The 14,814-nt window shown below is 38.6% G+C and overlaps 1 protein-coding gene across 1 annotated transcript in view; it reads left to right on the top strand.

Moving 5' to 3' along the window:
* opn7b (opsin 7, group member b) overlaps nucleotides 1-14,157 on the top strand; it is a 55,006-nt gene extending 40,849 nt beyond the window's left edge. The window contains exons 4-6 of the mRNA XM_065961697.1: nucleotides 889-1,016; nucleotides 8,318-8,652; nucleotides 8,741-14,157. Of these exons, the coding sequence (XP_065817769.1) occupies nucleotides 889-1,016; nucleotides 8,318-8,652; nucleotides 8,741-9,241 (964 nt within the window). The 3' untranslated portion in view covers nucleotides 9,242-14,157. The remainder of the gene's footprint in view (nucleotides 1-888; nucleotides 1,017-8,317; nucleotides 8,653-8,740) is intronic.
* The last annotated feature ends 657 nt before the right edge of the window (nucleotides 14,158-14,814 follow it).

Below are 14,814 nucleotides of genomic sequence, written 5' to 3'. Positions count from 1 at the left end.
AGTGACCATTAACTCTTCTTTTTGTCCCCTCTGTTATGGCACTACATGAACGTATATTGTTATAATGGAAGTGGAAAGCCGTATGTCTTTGGAACCACATTAACAATGTTACTTATAGTGGTTATATCTATACAAATACTGTGAATATAGACACATTTTAGTTTTGACAGGGGGTAGTGTGACTACGGTTGAATCAAATGTCATTCTTGTTTTCCACAAGTAAAATATAGATTTATAACTGCTATAAGCTGTAAAATAAGCAAGGCAAGATGTGTTTGCCCTGAGCTATGCCTTTCAGGCTTCATGAAGCTTGCTCCATATATTTTGTGACAATTATTGAGGCTGTCTGCACAGATAGTCCGTTATTGTGATAATTTGATATTTGATATTCAATGAGGGCGGCAAACACTGGTCTTTGTATTGAGGATACAAAAGAAAACATTTCAATCAAAGTAGGGTTGATGCAGTAACAATACAGCGGTCACATTTCTTTTTACTGTTAAAGCAAGCAAAATTTCACAATCATTTCATCCTTTCAAGATTGATACAAATCTATAGAAAGAAAACTAACTACGGGTATATAGTGACGTCTTTATCACCTGCAAAATAAAGGTGGCGCTTCATCCTGTGACCTTGTCAGCTGCTTTGATCCTTTTGGCACATACAGCTCGGAGCTTTCATTTTGTGCTTTTGTTCATTGGGGTTAAAATGCTTCAGTGCCGTTGTAACTGACTCAGGGGAAGGCCAGTTAATGTATCACCTGTTCCATCTACAGGGTGTGAATTGTGTAATCCATCAGAGGAATTCTGCATGGCAATCCTGCATGATTTAGGATCAGAATGTCAGTCAATAATATTTCTCTCCCTTTCTCTCTGTGTCTCCATTCAGGTGGCTGTTTAATGAGACCACCTGCATTGTCTATGCCTTCTGTGGGGTTTTGTTTGGCCTGTGCAGTCTGACCAACCTCACGGTGCTCTCATCTGTCTGCTGGCTCAAAGTCTGCTGCCCAAACTATGGTAAGAAACCTAATTTCTAGCTCCTTGATCTACCATCATCAACAACATTTTTAAAAAGTATTTTTGGTGTCCATATATTAATATTGATCATCTAGAAGGCAGGCTTTTCCTGGGTCGATCAACTAAGCTTTCCCCTGATACCAAGGAGCTTTATTTCTGAAGAGAGAAATATTCATGCAGTGAGGTCAAAAAGTCAAGGGCTTGGTTTAAAGTGAAAGTTGCCACACTGCATAATGATTGATGCGCAATAAAATGTTGTAAAGTCTTTAAACAGAAGGTTATGTACTGTAAATAGTCTGAGGCTTCACAGGACTTTAGATATACATCCTCCTCTTTTATAATGTATTCCTCTTCAGGGTCTTTCGTTTGAAATCAGAATCAGGTTTTATTGCCAAGTACATTTACACATACAAGGAATTTGGCTTGGTGTATTGGTGCTAAACAATTTTCAATCAGGAGAGACTTACTTGAGAATGAACTATTATTTATTTAACAATAAATGTGGAACATTTTAGATTTGAATCTAAATGTGACAACTTCATGTACTCGGAAGGGTAATGAGGCCGACAGCAGGATAGGATATCCCCCAATGGAGTCTAGACACTGGTGGTGGTGAAGAGGAATGGAGGTGACTGGGCGGTGGTGGCTTGCAGCGGTTGCCCTGAAATGACGAAATGACTGTGGAAGAGAGAGAACTGTTTTAGCATTTTGCCGCAGCAGGATGATTGGTTGAGAGAGGTTGTGCCCAAATCTGGTTGGTTAATTACTTAAAGAATAAACGCCCATTATCAGCTGATCACCAGAGCCGATAGACGGAGGAAGTAGTTTAAGTTGAAGTGAAAGGATGAATGAATTTGTGAAAGAATATAACCAGTCTTCCTGTCTGAACTTACGCTGAGCTTCATAACAAGGAAATAACTCAGAACAAGCAACAACTCAGATAATACAGTATAAGAAGCTATTACAATATATATAATAGAATTTAAAAATGTAAATTATAAAATATAAAAAATAAAAGACACAAAATGTACAAAAGGTGCAATGTAGGAGCTGTGTAGTGGACATTGAGAAAAAATCTTACAGTGTATGTAACCTACTCACAGAGTGCACGTAAGAAAATAAATTTAAAGTCCAGTGGGCGTTAATGTAACGCATAAAGAACAGTTCAGCATTCACATTACTAACAAACCATCCAATTATTGGCATCAATGATCCCCTGGCTGCATGTATTACTACTCAGTGTTCACTTGTGAATTTCACATTTCATTTCAAGTGTTGTTCATTTTCACAAAACTGGAGTAAAATATATTTTTAGAGCCATAAAGTCAACAGACCTTTGATAATATGATGTACAAAATGTACCAACCCAGAGAGACTTGGTGGTTACATTTAAACTCAGTATCAGCGAATCTGTATTCATCTTCTATTGATAAGATGATTGTGTGGTAACATTTTATGGAAACATGACGTGCATTGCTAATAGTACTGTTTGAGGTCTACGGTTGACGCTCAGATGTTAAGTACACTTAAGATAGGTTACTCAGTCAGAGTCCTGTTCAAAGCATTAAATAGCACTTTACATAAAGAGTTTACATTATTGTCAAGGTGAGAGACTTTATGAATTATAATGCCATGGAGCTTAAGGTTAAGTGCTGCCAATTTACAAATCAAAGTTCCTAAGAAGGCCAACAGAGAGAAAAACACTTTTACACTGTTTGTACTCATGTTTGTATGATTTTATATTTTTGTTCATATTTGTCTTATAGAAGTGTAAACCACTGTTTATAATAATAGAGCAATAAAGTGATGTAACAGACAGCAGGGAAATGAGCTAAACTCTCCTGTTATGATGAAGTTCACAGATATAGTCACTTTAAAATATATGTCCACTAACATTAACAGGAACACTTAGCTGATACTCTGATGTGGTATTTTCATGTCCTTCTCTTTGAGTTATATTGTTCAAGTTAGAGGGCCTTGGTGCAATTCCCATAGAGCGGAGAGAAAAAGAATTCAAGCCGAAGATTAATTAGCTTCATTTGCTAATTGGTTGCAATAAACAGGCCTGTGTTGAGGATGAGATAATGCCAAAACAACACTGGACTGCTAACACAGCTCCGCAGAGGCCATATCTGATGTGCTCAAATTGTAAATGCAATAGTTTATATAACTTCTCAATTATCCAGAAGATAACTAAAACTCCTGCAAACTTTAGTCAACCAATGACAAACTGAAGATTTAGCAAAAAGGCTTTAGTCGTGTGGCTCGTGAACTCCTTCCACTCTCATTGCTATGACTGCAAAGTGTTTAAGCAGCTCATTGCTAATGAGTATAATTAATCTTTTGGCTGAAGCCATTGAGGATTTATTCACAGGATTGACTGTGTTCACAACTTTAAGCAGCCTAGACGGATGACTTAGAGTCTCAAGTTTTTTTTTAAAAATACACTGCTAGAAAGTACAAACATTTAATTACATGCACATGTTCCCATCGGCTATATGCTTCTATGGTATATCAACATTTAAAGGAGGTGATTTCAGTTGGTGTTTTTTTCATCTGTCACTCCTAATGTATTTCAAATCAATTTCTTGTCTTCCGTAAATATGCAATCATTTCACACAGAACCACTCAGTCATAAAATCTTCATTCATTTAGAAATATTGAATCTCCACTGCAAATATTTTGGTATTATTTGACACAAATAGCAGAATATTGACTTCACTCAGATGCTCCGTCCTTTTCAGACTTTATTCATCCATTATCTGTGAATGGCAGCACATTTGTTTGTTCGAGCACAGATTGTATGTACACTCTTGGAGTACAGAATCCAGGGATTAACACATTTATATGCTTTCCACATTCGCTCTTACCCATACACACTCCAGGGGGTACACAGACTGACTCATACGGTGTCTATATGGTTTATGATGCTAGACAAAAAAAGGTAGAAGATGCACAAATGAGGCATAGTTACTTATAGTTATAGTTAAAAAGAGAACAGAGAGAGGAAAATGTGGGTCCATGAAAAAAATTAGCACAGCTTGTAAAAGCAGCATGGAACAGACTTAATTTGTCTACATCCAACATTGCTTTTAATAAGCACAGAAGTCAGGGCTGCGTTTTCAACAGTTCCCCTTGTCTGTTTTTCCAGAAGAAGATTGTCTATAATGCAGTGTAAAACCCCTAAAGACTACAAGCCTCACAAATAAAAGTGTTTGAAGTGCAAATGAAACATTAATAATTACGTCTTTTTGAGAGTTCCCTGCAAGAAAAATGAACACAGCGTACACACGGTTCAGCTTCCCCTTGTTCCACTTTTTTTTCCAAACTAGTTTAGTCACTGTAGCTGACAGCCGTCCTTGTTAAACACACAGACACACACATTACCATGAAATATTAAAAAGACTCAAGGCATCATTAACTTTTAAAAAAAATCACAGTAAATCAAAATGTTCCACATTGAAATGTCACAAACGCTAGCACCAAGGGTGGCCAATCAGATTTCAAGGGGGCCAACGCCTCCCTCTGGACACGCCCCTTGAACGAGGAAAAGAAGCAGCAGTATAACGTAGAATCATTCAGTTCTCTTTGGTTTGCAGAAAAAAAACTGTACATATTGAAGTTATTGTCCTTTAGATCATCCACATATCGGCTGTTTCTTTTTCAAAAGACAGTTTCCCCTTTTGAAAAATCTGCAATGTGCCAAATGTAAGCAAGTGGGTTCCATTGGGCGACAAGAGCCAGTGAGTGGAGTGCTTTGCATGAACATTAGAAAAGAAACAAGCAGTGTAGGACCTGTGTTTATGAAATAACACAAAAATCATGATAAAATTCATGCAGTGCTGACACAAGGTTCAGATTCCATGTGTCAAGTTAATACAGAGAGGTTATCACATGAAACTCAACTTGGGCTAATCAGTATCAGCTTGCGAAGGACAATAAACTCTGGTTTGACTGCACTAGATGTCTGTGAACTCTCACACTCACTGAAATCATCATTTCCAATATTTGGGGCACTGGTGGCACAATGGTTAGTGCGCGCACCCTATGTATGGAAACTGTAGTCCTCAAAGCGGGCGGCCCAGGTTCAAATCCTGCCTGTGGCTCCTTTCCCGCATGTCTTTCCCCATCCTCACTCCCTGATTTCCGACTCTATCCACTGTCCTATCTCTTCATCAAAGGCACAGAAAATCCCCCCCCCCCCCAAAAAAAATATATATATTTCTAATACTTCACTGCAGCCACAAAAAAAATATCCTTCTTGCAGGATCTGCAGAGACAAGAGATATTCAAATACACAAAACTAAATTGATGGCTGATGAGCAGCCTTAAATTTTTGTTTAGATTTTAGTTCTTTAGTTGAAGGTCCTTGAAACTTCTGTACAATGGTTGACCCTTAAAAGCATTCCTACAGCCCCTTATCTACTTTTCTAGTCGATCTCAGAAGGCCTTAGATCACATAGCTGAATTTTTCTGACATATTTTTGCAGAAATGTCTTCGAGAGAGGCACTTAAGAAAATGCAAGAAGAGGCAACTGATGAATAAAAACATGAGAAGTTAGCAAAGGAAAGGTTGCATTGGGGACATGTGGGAGCGTAATGGAGGGTGCATCTTCCTTTCTCTTTTTTATTAGCATTTTGTCACAGTTGGAGTACCGCATTTGAGTATTTGTTTTTCGAATAAACCCCAGCTCATGACAAATCAAACCATCACCCAGTGGTGTAACATCGGCATGTGAATCTGGTGATTCCTATTTGCTTAAATCTACAGCACCGACGGCTGCTGATGAACCTGTGAACGCCAGCTCGAAGTCCATCAAAGAAAAGACTGAGCTGGGTGCGTCTTACATGTCCACAGCGAGAGAACTAATTGCAGGAGGGAGGTGGGGTATACGGGAATGGAGAGGGGATCTGGGGAATTTCTGTACAGTTAAAGAGGGCTGACGTACAGATAACTGACAACAGAATCAATGTGATGTATCAGTCCAGATGTTAAGTGCTATTGGCTGTTAAAATTGATGTCTTTCAGGCACCAATGAGCTGAAATGGATCTCAATCAGAGGCTATGTCACAACAATCTCTGTATGGCACGCATGAAGGGAACACACAAAGAGCATCACAGACAAAAAGGTTGAAATGCTTCATCAGAAACACAAGCGATGAACCCCAAATGTATTTGTTTACCTTGCAGCCAATTCAACCTCCTACTAGTCATTTTCCTTTATTTACTTACAACGACAGAGGGTACCAAATCTTTATTTGAATCAGGCTTGTATTGGAGGTAAGACTTTAACACTAATTTGCTCTTTTTGTTCATTTTGATTGTCACCGTAAACTACAAGGCCTTGTGGGACCTGCGGTTTCCTCCTTTAACGTTACTTTATGAAGGCTGTTACAAACTCAACCCAGACTGTATCTGTTCCAACATAGAGGTCCTTTAGTGTCTCAGTTGACAGTATCCCCATTTTTAAAACGAGGGAGTTGCACATTTAACATCACTTGAAATGTTGCTACTGCCCCCTTGTTTCACATCCATGTAACTATAAATTACAGTTTGGTGGTTATTATGTACTTGTCAAAAAATAATTTCATTAATGTTTTTGTAAATAAAATGCATGTTGTTATTAGTTGGTCGCACATTGTGTGAACCCTGGCAGTATTGGGTACCAACCTTCATTTGTTTGTATTAGCCATTAGGCCATTATTTGGCGTCAGTTTTACTTTTTGACTTTCGTATGAAGAAATACAATACGCTGTTTAAATAGGCATCAGTCAGGATTAATGTTATTACTTAAAGAACACTACAACTGATCTTCTTATTCCATTCCTAAAACGTGAATTTAAACTGCAAGGGCACATGTTCGAGATCCTCTTTTACAAATTAAAGCTCAGGTTGAATCCTTCATATGCCACTCAGATAGCTGAACAGGGTGATTGTTGATTGGATGCTCCTCATCAGAAAAGAATAATCCATCTGTAAAGGCTCACCAGCCCCCTTCCCCAGCATGGCAGAGTTCAGCGACTGCCACAAGGCTTAATCACCCTCAGCTTGAAATGAAAGACGGCTGACATCCAGCTGAAGAGGCTGTGTGCGCTCAGAGATAAGGCTCCCTGTGTTCTCCTCGTCACTGAGTCCACACTGAGGAAGCTCTCGTCTAAATCAATTACAGTCAGTTAGCAGCGAGGGGGGTTTCAGGCTTTCCCATGGATCCTCTTATTCACTCTCTGGCAAATGAGAGATGACAAAATTTGGAACCACTAATGACGGTACTATGAACAGAATGCATTGTGGATACTGTAAATGACACATGACCCCATTAATGAAGGACTTCCCCCTTTTAAAAAAGTAAACCTAAAACAAGGACACACAACAGATACAACAACATGTATTAGTGTACAGTGAAGATTCGGGGGGGGGGGGACAAAATAGAATTTGTAATACATTTTCTCCATTACCAGTTTACATTTATAGTATTGCAAATTATAAATAACTTCAGTTATTTAGACAAGTCAATATCGTTTTCTTCCATTCCTAAATTATAGGAGACTTATGGGAAAGTTTTTGTGAATCAGTTTTGGAACATGTTTTGACCAGAGATTTTATGGAATCTAATTAAATAAAATAGGAGAAAAAGTGGTAGTTCTTTTAAGAGGGTTAATTTGTTTATTTTAAAGCCAATAAGAAAACTATTAGAGGGAATACAATGGACTGTTATTATACCTGATTCTACCTTATTTTTCTGTGTGCATGATTTCATAAACTGATCTGATATACAAAAGAAACAGTTATACTGACAAACAGTGCTGCTTTTGTTTGCTAATGTGAGGTTGCACACAAGACCACAAGACCAGGGGCAGTACAGTAAAATGATTGAGTAGCTCCTTAGATGTTTTTTTTTTTTAAACACATACTAAGGCCTCTAGGTAAACATGCTGCATACACCCAAAATAATGTTTTTATGTAGGCTCTAGTGTGCATTCCCCAGGGACAGATGATCTCTTATCTGTTCAAGCAGTGGTCATTAGCTGATAACACAGGCTAAAGTAACTCCAAATCATCTGTAAACAACAAATCATCCTGTCATACTGATCCATCTTTGAAGGAAATCAGAATCTTTATCATTCTGTCTTCCATTTCCTCCCTCTCACTCACTGTATGTTTTAGCATCAGGTAACCAAACTTAATATGCTTCAGTAGCATATTGTTGCTTCTGTATCCTTTGTGTTCTCATTCGTCAGGAATCACTCCACCAACTCTCCCTACTCTCCCTCTGTCTCTCACCTGTTCTGCTCCACCTCAGGAAACAAGTTCTCCTACTGCCACGCCTGCCTGCTGGTAGCCGGGGTCTGGTGCTATGCTGGCGTTTTTGCTGTGGGTCCCCTGTCGGGCTGGGGAGAGTATGGCGCTGAGCCTTACGGTACAGCATGCTGCATCGACTGGAATGCGCCCAGCCAAAATTCTGCAGCTATGAGCTACATCATTTGCCTCTTCTTCTTCTGCTACATCGTGCCCTGCACTGTCATCTTTCTGTCCTACACGTTCATCCTGCTGACTGTCCGAGGCTCACGACAGGCTGTGCAGCAGCACATGTCCCCGCAGAACAAGATCACCAATGCACATGCGCTTATCATTAAGGTAAACGCAAGGATTCAATTAAAAAGATTCTATAAAGGCCTAAGAAAAAATGTGCTTACATGACAAATGTTTGTTGTATTCTTTTCAGCTTTCAGTGGCAGTTTGCATCGGTTTCCTGATGGCATGGAGTCCATATGCCATCGTGTCCATGTGGGCGGCTTTTGGAAACCCAGAAACTGTACCACCTATGGCGTTTGCCTTGGCAGCTATATTTGCAAAGTCCTCCACCCTTTACAACCCTATAGTCTATCTGGTCTTCAAGCCAAACTTCCGTAAGTCCCTGTGCAGGGATGTGGCCCTGTGCAGGAGGTCACTCTGTGGATGTCTGTGTCCGCACAGCTCCACACAGAAGGGAACTTGCATGCGGTCCCATCACCGAGAAGAGTGCAACTCCACAAGGTTGTCAAATGGGCTGCCCGAGAACCACGGGACCTGCAGACACTGTCCTTGCCCTGAAACAGTCACTGGTACCAGAGAACACTTTACAGACGAAAGCCCCTTGAAAACTGTCAGGCTACTTAAAGGATCAGCACACACTGAGGTGGCTGTGAGTCAGCTCTCCAACGAGATGCAGAGCGACTTCCTCTAAATACACATGAGCAACCGGTCAAAAAGGAGGTTAAAAAACAAGAGTAATGGAGAGAAAGACAGCAAGAATGAAAGACACTTATGGAAAGTTTGCAACAAGGGGAAACAAAAGATTAAGATTGATTGAAGGAAAACAATGTTTTAACACTGAAGGTCAGAGTTTAAAAACTAAGAACTTTCTCATGCCTCAAATATGTGACACTGCCATAAACAACAAAAACAAAATGACCACAGACTTAGTAGCCAATACAGGGGGATAATCAAGCCAAACAGGCAACATGCAACCAGAAGTGTACATCAATATTTCATCAGGTAAATTTAACCTGCGTCAACAACTGTCTGATCACTTTGACTGATCAACATTTAAAAAACAAGGCAAAGAATCCATGGAATCTCAGATGCAATTCAATTCCAGCAGGATTTTGATGGAGAAGCTGAAATGTCACTTTCTGCACCCTAAACTACCTTTTGTGTATTTATTACAAGGACTGTATTTAAAGATGTATTTGGTTTGATAATTATTTATGAATGCATGCCTCAAATTGAAGGACCACAGGGTTATTGTTGCCTCAACATTTATCTACATTAAGTAAACCTAAGAGGTGGGGGGAAGAAAATGTAAAGTAAGGATTTGGCTAAGCACGGCCATCATTACATGTGTTGAAATGAACAAGGACATTCTTCAATACGTCCAGGAAGGGTTTGCATTGATTCTCCTGCAAAGACAAGTTGCCAATATGAATTTGTCCAAATGGCTGTGTCCATCACAGAAGGCATGACTAAATAAGAAAAGAAGAAGAGATGGGGGGAAGGACTCCAAACAACAGAATATTTGTTCATTGCTTTTCTGACATGAAATACACACAAAAATTCAATGAATGCAATGAGGAGAGTCATTATGTGACAGAGAGGAAAGGTCAAATTACATTCTTTCTATCAGATGTATCACACGTGTTTGGAACAACAAGCTTGTACTGACATATGGCTTTTATTTGACCTGTTTTTCAATCTTTTATAGCTGATAAAACAGAGAGCTGGCTCTTGAGAATAAGAGAATAAAGCTAGTTGTGATTACACAATGACATCTTTTATTTACAGGAGACTGATCAGCTGCTACATAGATTATTTTAGACATGACCCACTGAGAAGAGGAAAGTTAGAAATAAATTCTGTTTTTGTTTTTTCACAACCAAAGTGACTGCTGAGGTCTAGACTAGTAGACGGTGCAAGAAACCAAGGATAAGACTTTCAGACGTGATGTTTTTTTAAGACAACAGCTTCATTTTTGCATTGTTGGTTTTAAAGAGTGCTGCCCATATTGCTGCTAAATTGTGAAAATTGTGTGCACACGTTTGCCGTAAATACTGTGGGTTAAAGTTGCAGGAAGTCAGTCTGTGAACTGTGGCTGATGTTTACAAAGGACAGCTGTGATGATCAAGTTTTCCAGCTTTTTTCTCTTCAAAATATATTGTGTTAGTTTTGGTTTAAAACTGGTATGAAGCCAAACTTGTATCCTTCTTCAGACTTGTTTTCTTTTAGCAATGTTGTCTCATTCCCAGACTAAATCAATTAACCTTTGTCGGTCTATTATGATTGTTGCTGACAGGAATGAAGATAAGACCCAAAATGTTAATAAACTTGGGGGGGGGGGGGTTATGAAAGCAAGAGAAGGAATAATCCTGTGGTTTGTTTATACCTTTTGTGTGTATTTTTCTAAAATGGGACTCCATTGGCAGAATACAAGTGTACAGCTCCTCTGACAAAACATTGTATCAGCAAATTCTTCAGTCTGATACAAAAGAACAAAACAAAAAAGAAGACTTTAATGTGAATATTAATCAAGATCCTCGGGCGACTTATAAAAGAGGAATAATTAATTTGATGTCTGTGCATGGATATACAGAAGGACACTTAGTGCTCCCCTTGTCTCTTAGTAAAAAGACAATGTGTTGCTTGATAAAAGCATCTGAAACTTGAAAGACACAAGGCTTTGCCTCAGCACCTGCCAACATTATTCAGATTTGTACAAAAAAAAATGAAAATGCCCATGGTGCACAGTTAAGCTAAACCGCTGTGTTTGTCAAACAAGCAGTTTTGTACATCTCTCCTGGCAGCAAGGGTCATCAAGCAAAAGTGCAAAAGAAAACCTGCTATGGGAAAGATTAATTAGATCTGCTGAAGCGCATGTTGTGGTTCCCTTGCAAGACTATTATGGCATTTCATGATTCCTTTCTTTAACAGGGTGCGAGGGAAGATTTGCAGTTGTGTGCAATTTTCACACAGTACCTGACTATGAAAGCTGTTCACATTGTCATGAAATATTTTGCTTTAAGTCATCCAAAACAACCGTGTCAGCACATGTGATGTATTCTGCTGCAAAAAAAAATGCAACAAACCGTGGTTCCTCCAGGGACCACTGAAGGCTGGCTTTTAATTAAGCCTAAGAGTTATTCATATATTTCCGTAATTGGGGCATGGATGAGTTTGATCAAGGCCCGCCACATCTCTGCCTCTTTCCTTGTTTCTAGATTAATTGAAAGTTTGGATTGAGATAACGTTTCCAATATTGTGACTGCCATTGTCGGTCTTGATACGTCCTCTTCAGAAACCAATGGGGGACATCACTGAGACTACTTAGATGGTTTATACAGTTGATGTATTTTTTAATCCTACTTGGGATACTTGCTTTTAGTCTATACTAAGTCTATATATATATATATATATATATCAGAGAGGGGAAATGGTATCAGAACTTCTTTAATTGTTAAATAAAATAAACTAAGTGAAAGTATGGCTCAGTCTAAAAAATAAGGATACTGAATCAAGGAAAAGATAACGGTATATGTCTCACAGAATGACTCCCACACCACCTCTTGCACTAATACCATTAGACGTGATTTATGAGATACAGAGTCATCAAAGGGAGTCTCTCTTGGAAAGTCTTCAATTTTATTGTTAGAATTAGTGTTAAAATGTGAATCCTTCACCCGAGGCTAAGCTTGAGGTGTGAGGTGAGGTTAAAGTAGCCTGAGGCTTTCTTTCATCAGAGTGGATTTGAGCCTGAGGTGGTCACACTGAAAAAAAACCCCATCATTTATAGTGACAAACAAGACTTTAAAGGACATGTCTAATGGCTGTTTGAGGAATTTTTGTCATTTATTTTGAATAGATAACCAACAACTATTCAGCTGTGTGGGTGTACAGCGAAGCAGCTATCTATAGCCTCCAGGGTGAACACATCACAAGAAACCCTTTAAAGGTTTAAGGTACAATTGTTTCCTACATGGCTGTACTCTGGTGTGTTTATGATGCTTCTGGTATCATGTTGGGATTTCATAAGATTAAGGAGAAAATTTGTGTTAAAGTTGGAGGATTATCTTAAGAATTTTCTGCTGGAACCAAAGCTTACTGTCACCCTTTACATTCACTGTCAGAGCCGAAATGTTGTTTTTGACACTTTTCTACCAATATGCAGGTAACACTTGCAAAAAAAAACATACATATCAAAGTCGTTGCTTCCAGTCCAGTGCTGGTCAGGCTAATTGTTTTGGCCTGTACTCTGTGGGATAAAGATGGAAGTACAAACCAGGATACATAACTGAACATAACTGTGAAACTCTGATTCTGATGTCTGTTTTTCTATTCTGTTCTACTGTTTCTACCTTGGTCATCTCCATGTGTCTCCATATATACAAATAAATAGACGTCAGGGAATTCATGTAGACCTTGTTCTCATGACATGTGTATGTACAGATGCCAAATTAATGAATATACAAATCTATTTTATTATTATTTCAGTTTAAAAGTGTTATTAATAGGAGGTTGAGAAACCTCTCATTGGGAATTTAAATGGGGGTGATGGGTTTTTTTATGTTGTTTAATTTCTGACTTGGCTTTGAAATTGTCTCTGTTCATGTTTATCAGGTTTTATTACCAATCAGCCTGTAGGTTTCTGGATTCCATCGCTGCAGTTGGAATCCATTTTCTTTGAATCCTTTAATATTCAGTAGAGTAAACTTAGATGAACTCATATCACCGACACAGTTGGCACATTAGTATGGTTACAAGACCATTATAACACGGCCAATGCAGTAGAGTTTTACTATTTGAGTTTAATTTACCAACATGGCAAGTGTGAAGTAAAAAACGGTTATGATGCATAGTTCATTCAGCTTCTATGAAGGTGACTTTTTCTACCTCCCAATTAATAATGGAATGTATTTGTGGCTTTTGTGTTTGAGCGCAAGATGTACAGCATTTGAGATGAAGAAATCTCCCTCCATATTGATTTACATTTCATTTCAATGTGTTCACCTTTACCATCATTTTACTTGTCAAGAAGAAGCCTGTAAACATGACAAAAACTCTGAGTGTCCAATTGGACACATGAGATTCTGAATCAGCAGACATTTCATGTGCTGCATTTGTAAGTGTTTACGATGCAATTCCTGGAGGCTTTGAATGATATGGTAAATGTTTAGCGTGCTACACTCTGTATGACTGTGGTAATTAGCTGTAAATAATGTCAAATGTGATAAGGAGAACACTTCTACAATCTCCTGTCAGCAGCTGTAGAGCAAAGTCTTTCTCTTTGTATTTTTTTTATTTTGTCTTGTGAAAAACAAACACTGTCCTCAGGAGATTTGCTACTGGACACTCTACTGTGTATGTACTGTGTACGTCTTATAGAGCCCCCCCAGGTTTCTAAGACACAAACAATGCTGAATGTGAAGTGTTGTACATATATATGTATGTTAATATATGAAAAAAAGTTTATGTATCTATAAAGGTTTTAAATAAGACATTTTATTATTGTTGTCGTCGTCAGTGAAGTTTAAATGCATTGTGAAAAATGTTTACATCTTTTGTTAATTTTTTGTTTGCTCTAAAAAATAATAAAGGATTGTATGAAAAATGTTACGTTTATCCATTCAAGGACTTTAATTCATTCTGAGGTGTAAATTGGATGGTGAAAAAATGTATTTCAGGATTCCAGGACAGGAGAGGACAGTTCTCTTTGCTCTTTAGTTCCATTGTTTTGCTGTTGATTCTGTTTCTAGCGTATTGATGACAGTGCGTCATAAAGAAGCATTATGTAGCCCACTCATTGAGCTGCAACCTTGAAGAGCCACACTACAGCTAAATCTTCATAATACACAAAAGGAATGCTAATGGCTCAGTGAGGCTGTGTTGCTAGGTGAAAAGCAGTGCAAATAATACAGACTATTGGAAGAAAATATTTTTTACCTGCATATAACGCAAACCTTTCGAAAAACTCACAGATGCGTGAAAAAAAGACTACTGTGTAATCAGAACTTTGTGAAATTTGCTTGATCCACTGTGACGGAGGGCTGAGCAGAAGGTTTGCAGGTTTAAAAGCTTTTTCTTGATGTGTGTTATTTGAAAAGAAAAAGATAACTGCCCAAGCTTGCCAATCTGAGCTCCTGCAGTCCACAAGTGTTATCTCTGTCCCCTGCTGTAGCCCTGACATGTGGACATTTTTTTTTGATGACGCACACATGCTACAGCACAGCCACTGACATGGTTTCAGATACCACTAGCACCTTCACACAC

This window comes from Labrus bergylta, chromosome 12 (genome assembly GCF_963930695.1).
Source record: "Labrus bergylta chromosome 12, fLabBer1.1, whole genome shotgun sequence".
In the NCBI taxonomy this organism is placed as follows: Eukaryota; Metazoa; Chordata; class Actinopteri; order Labriformes; family Labridae; genus Labrus; species Labrus bergylta.
Note: the sequence above shows the minus strand (reverse complement) of the source record. Positions and strands in the feature narration are given on the sequence as shown.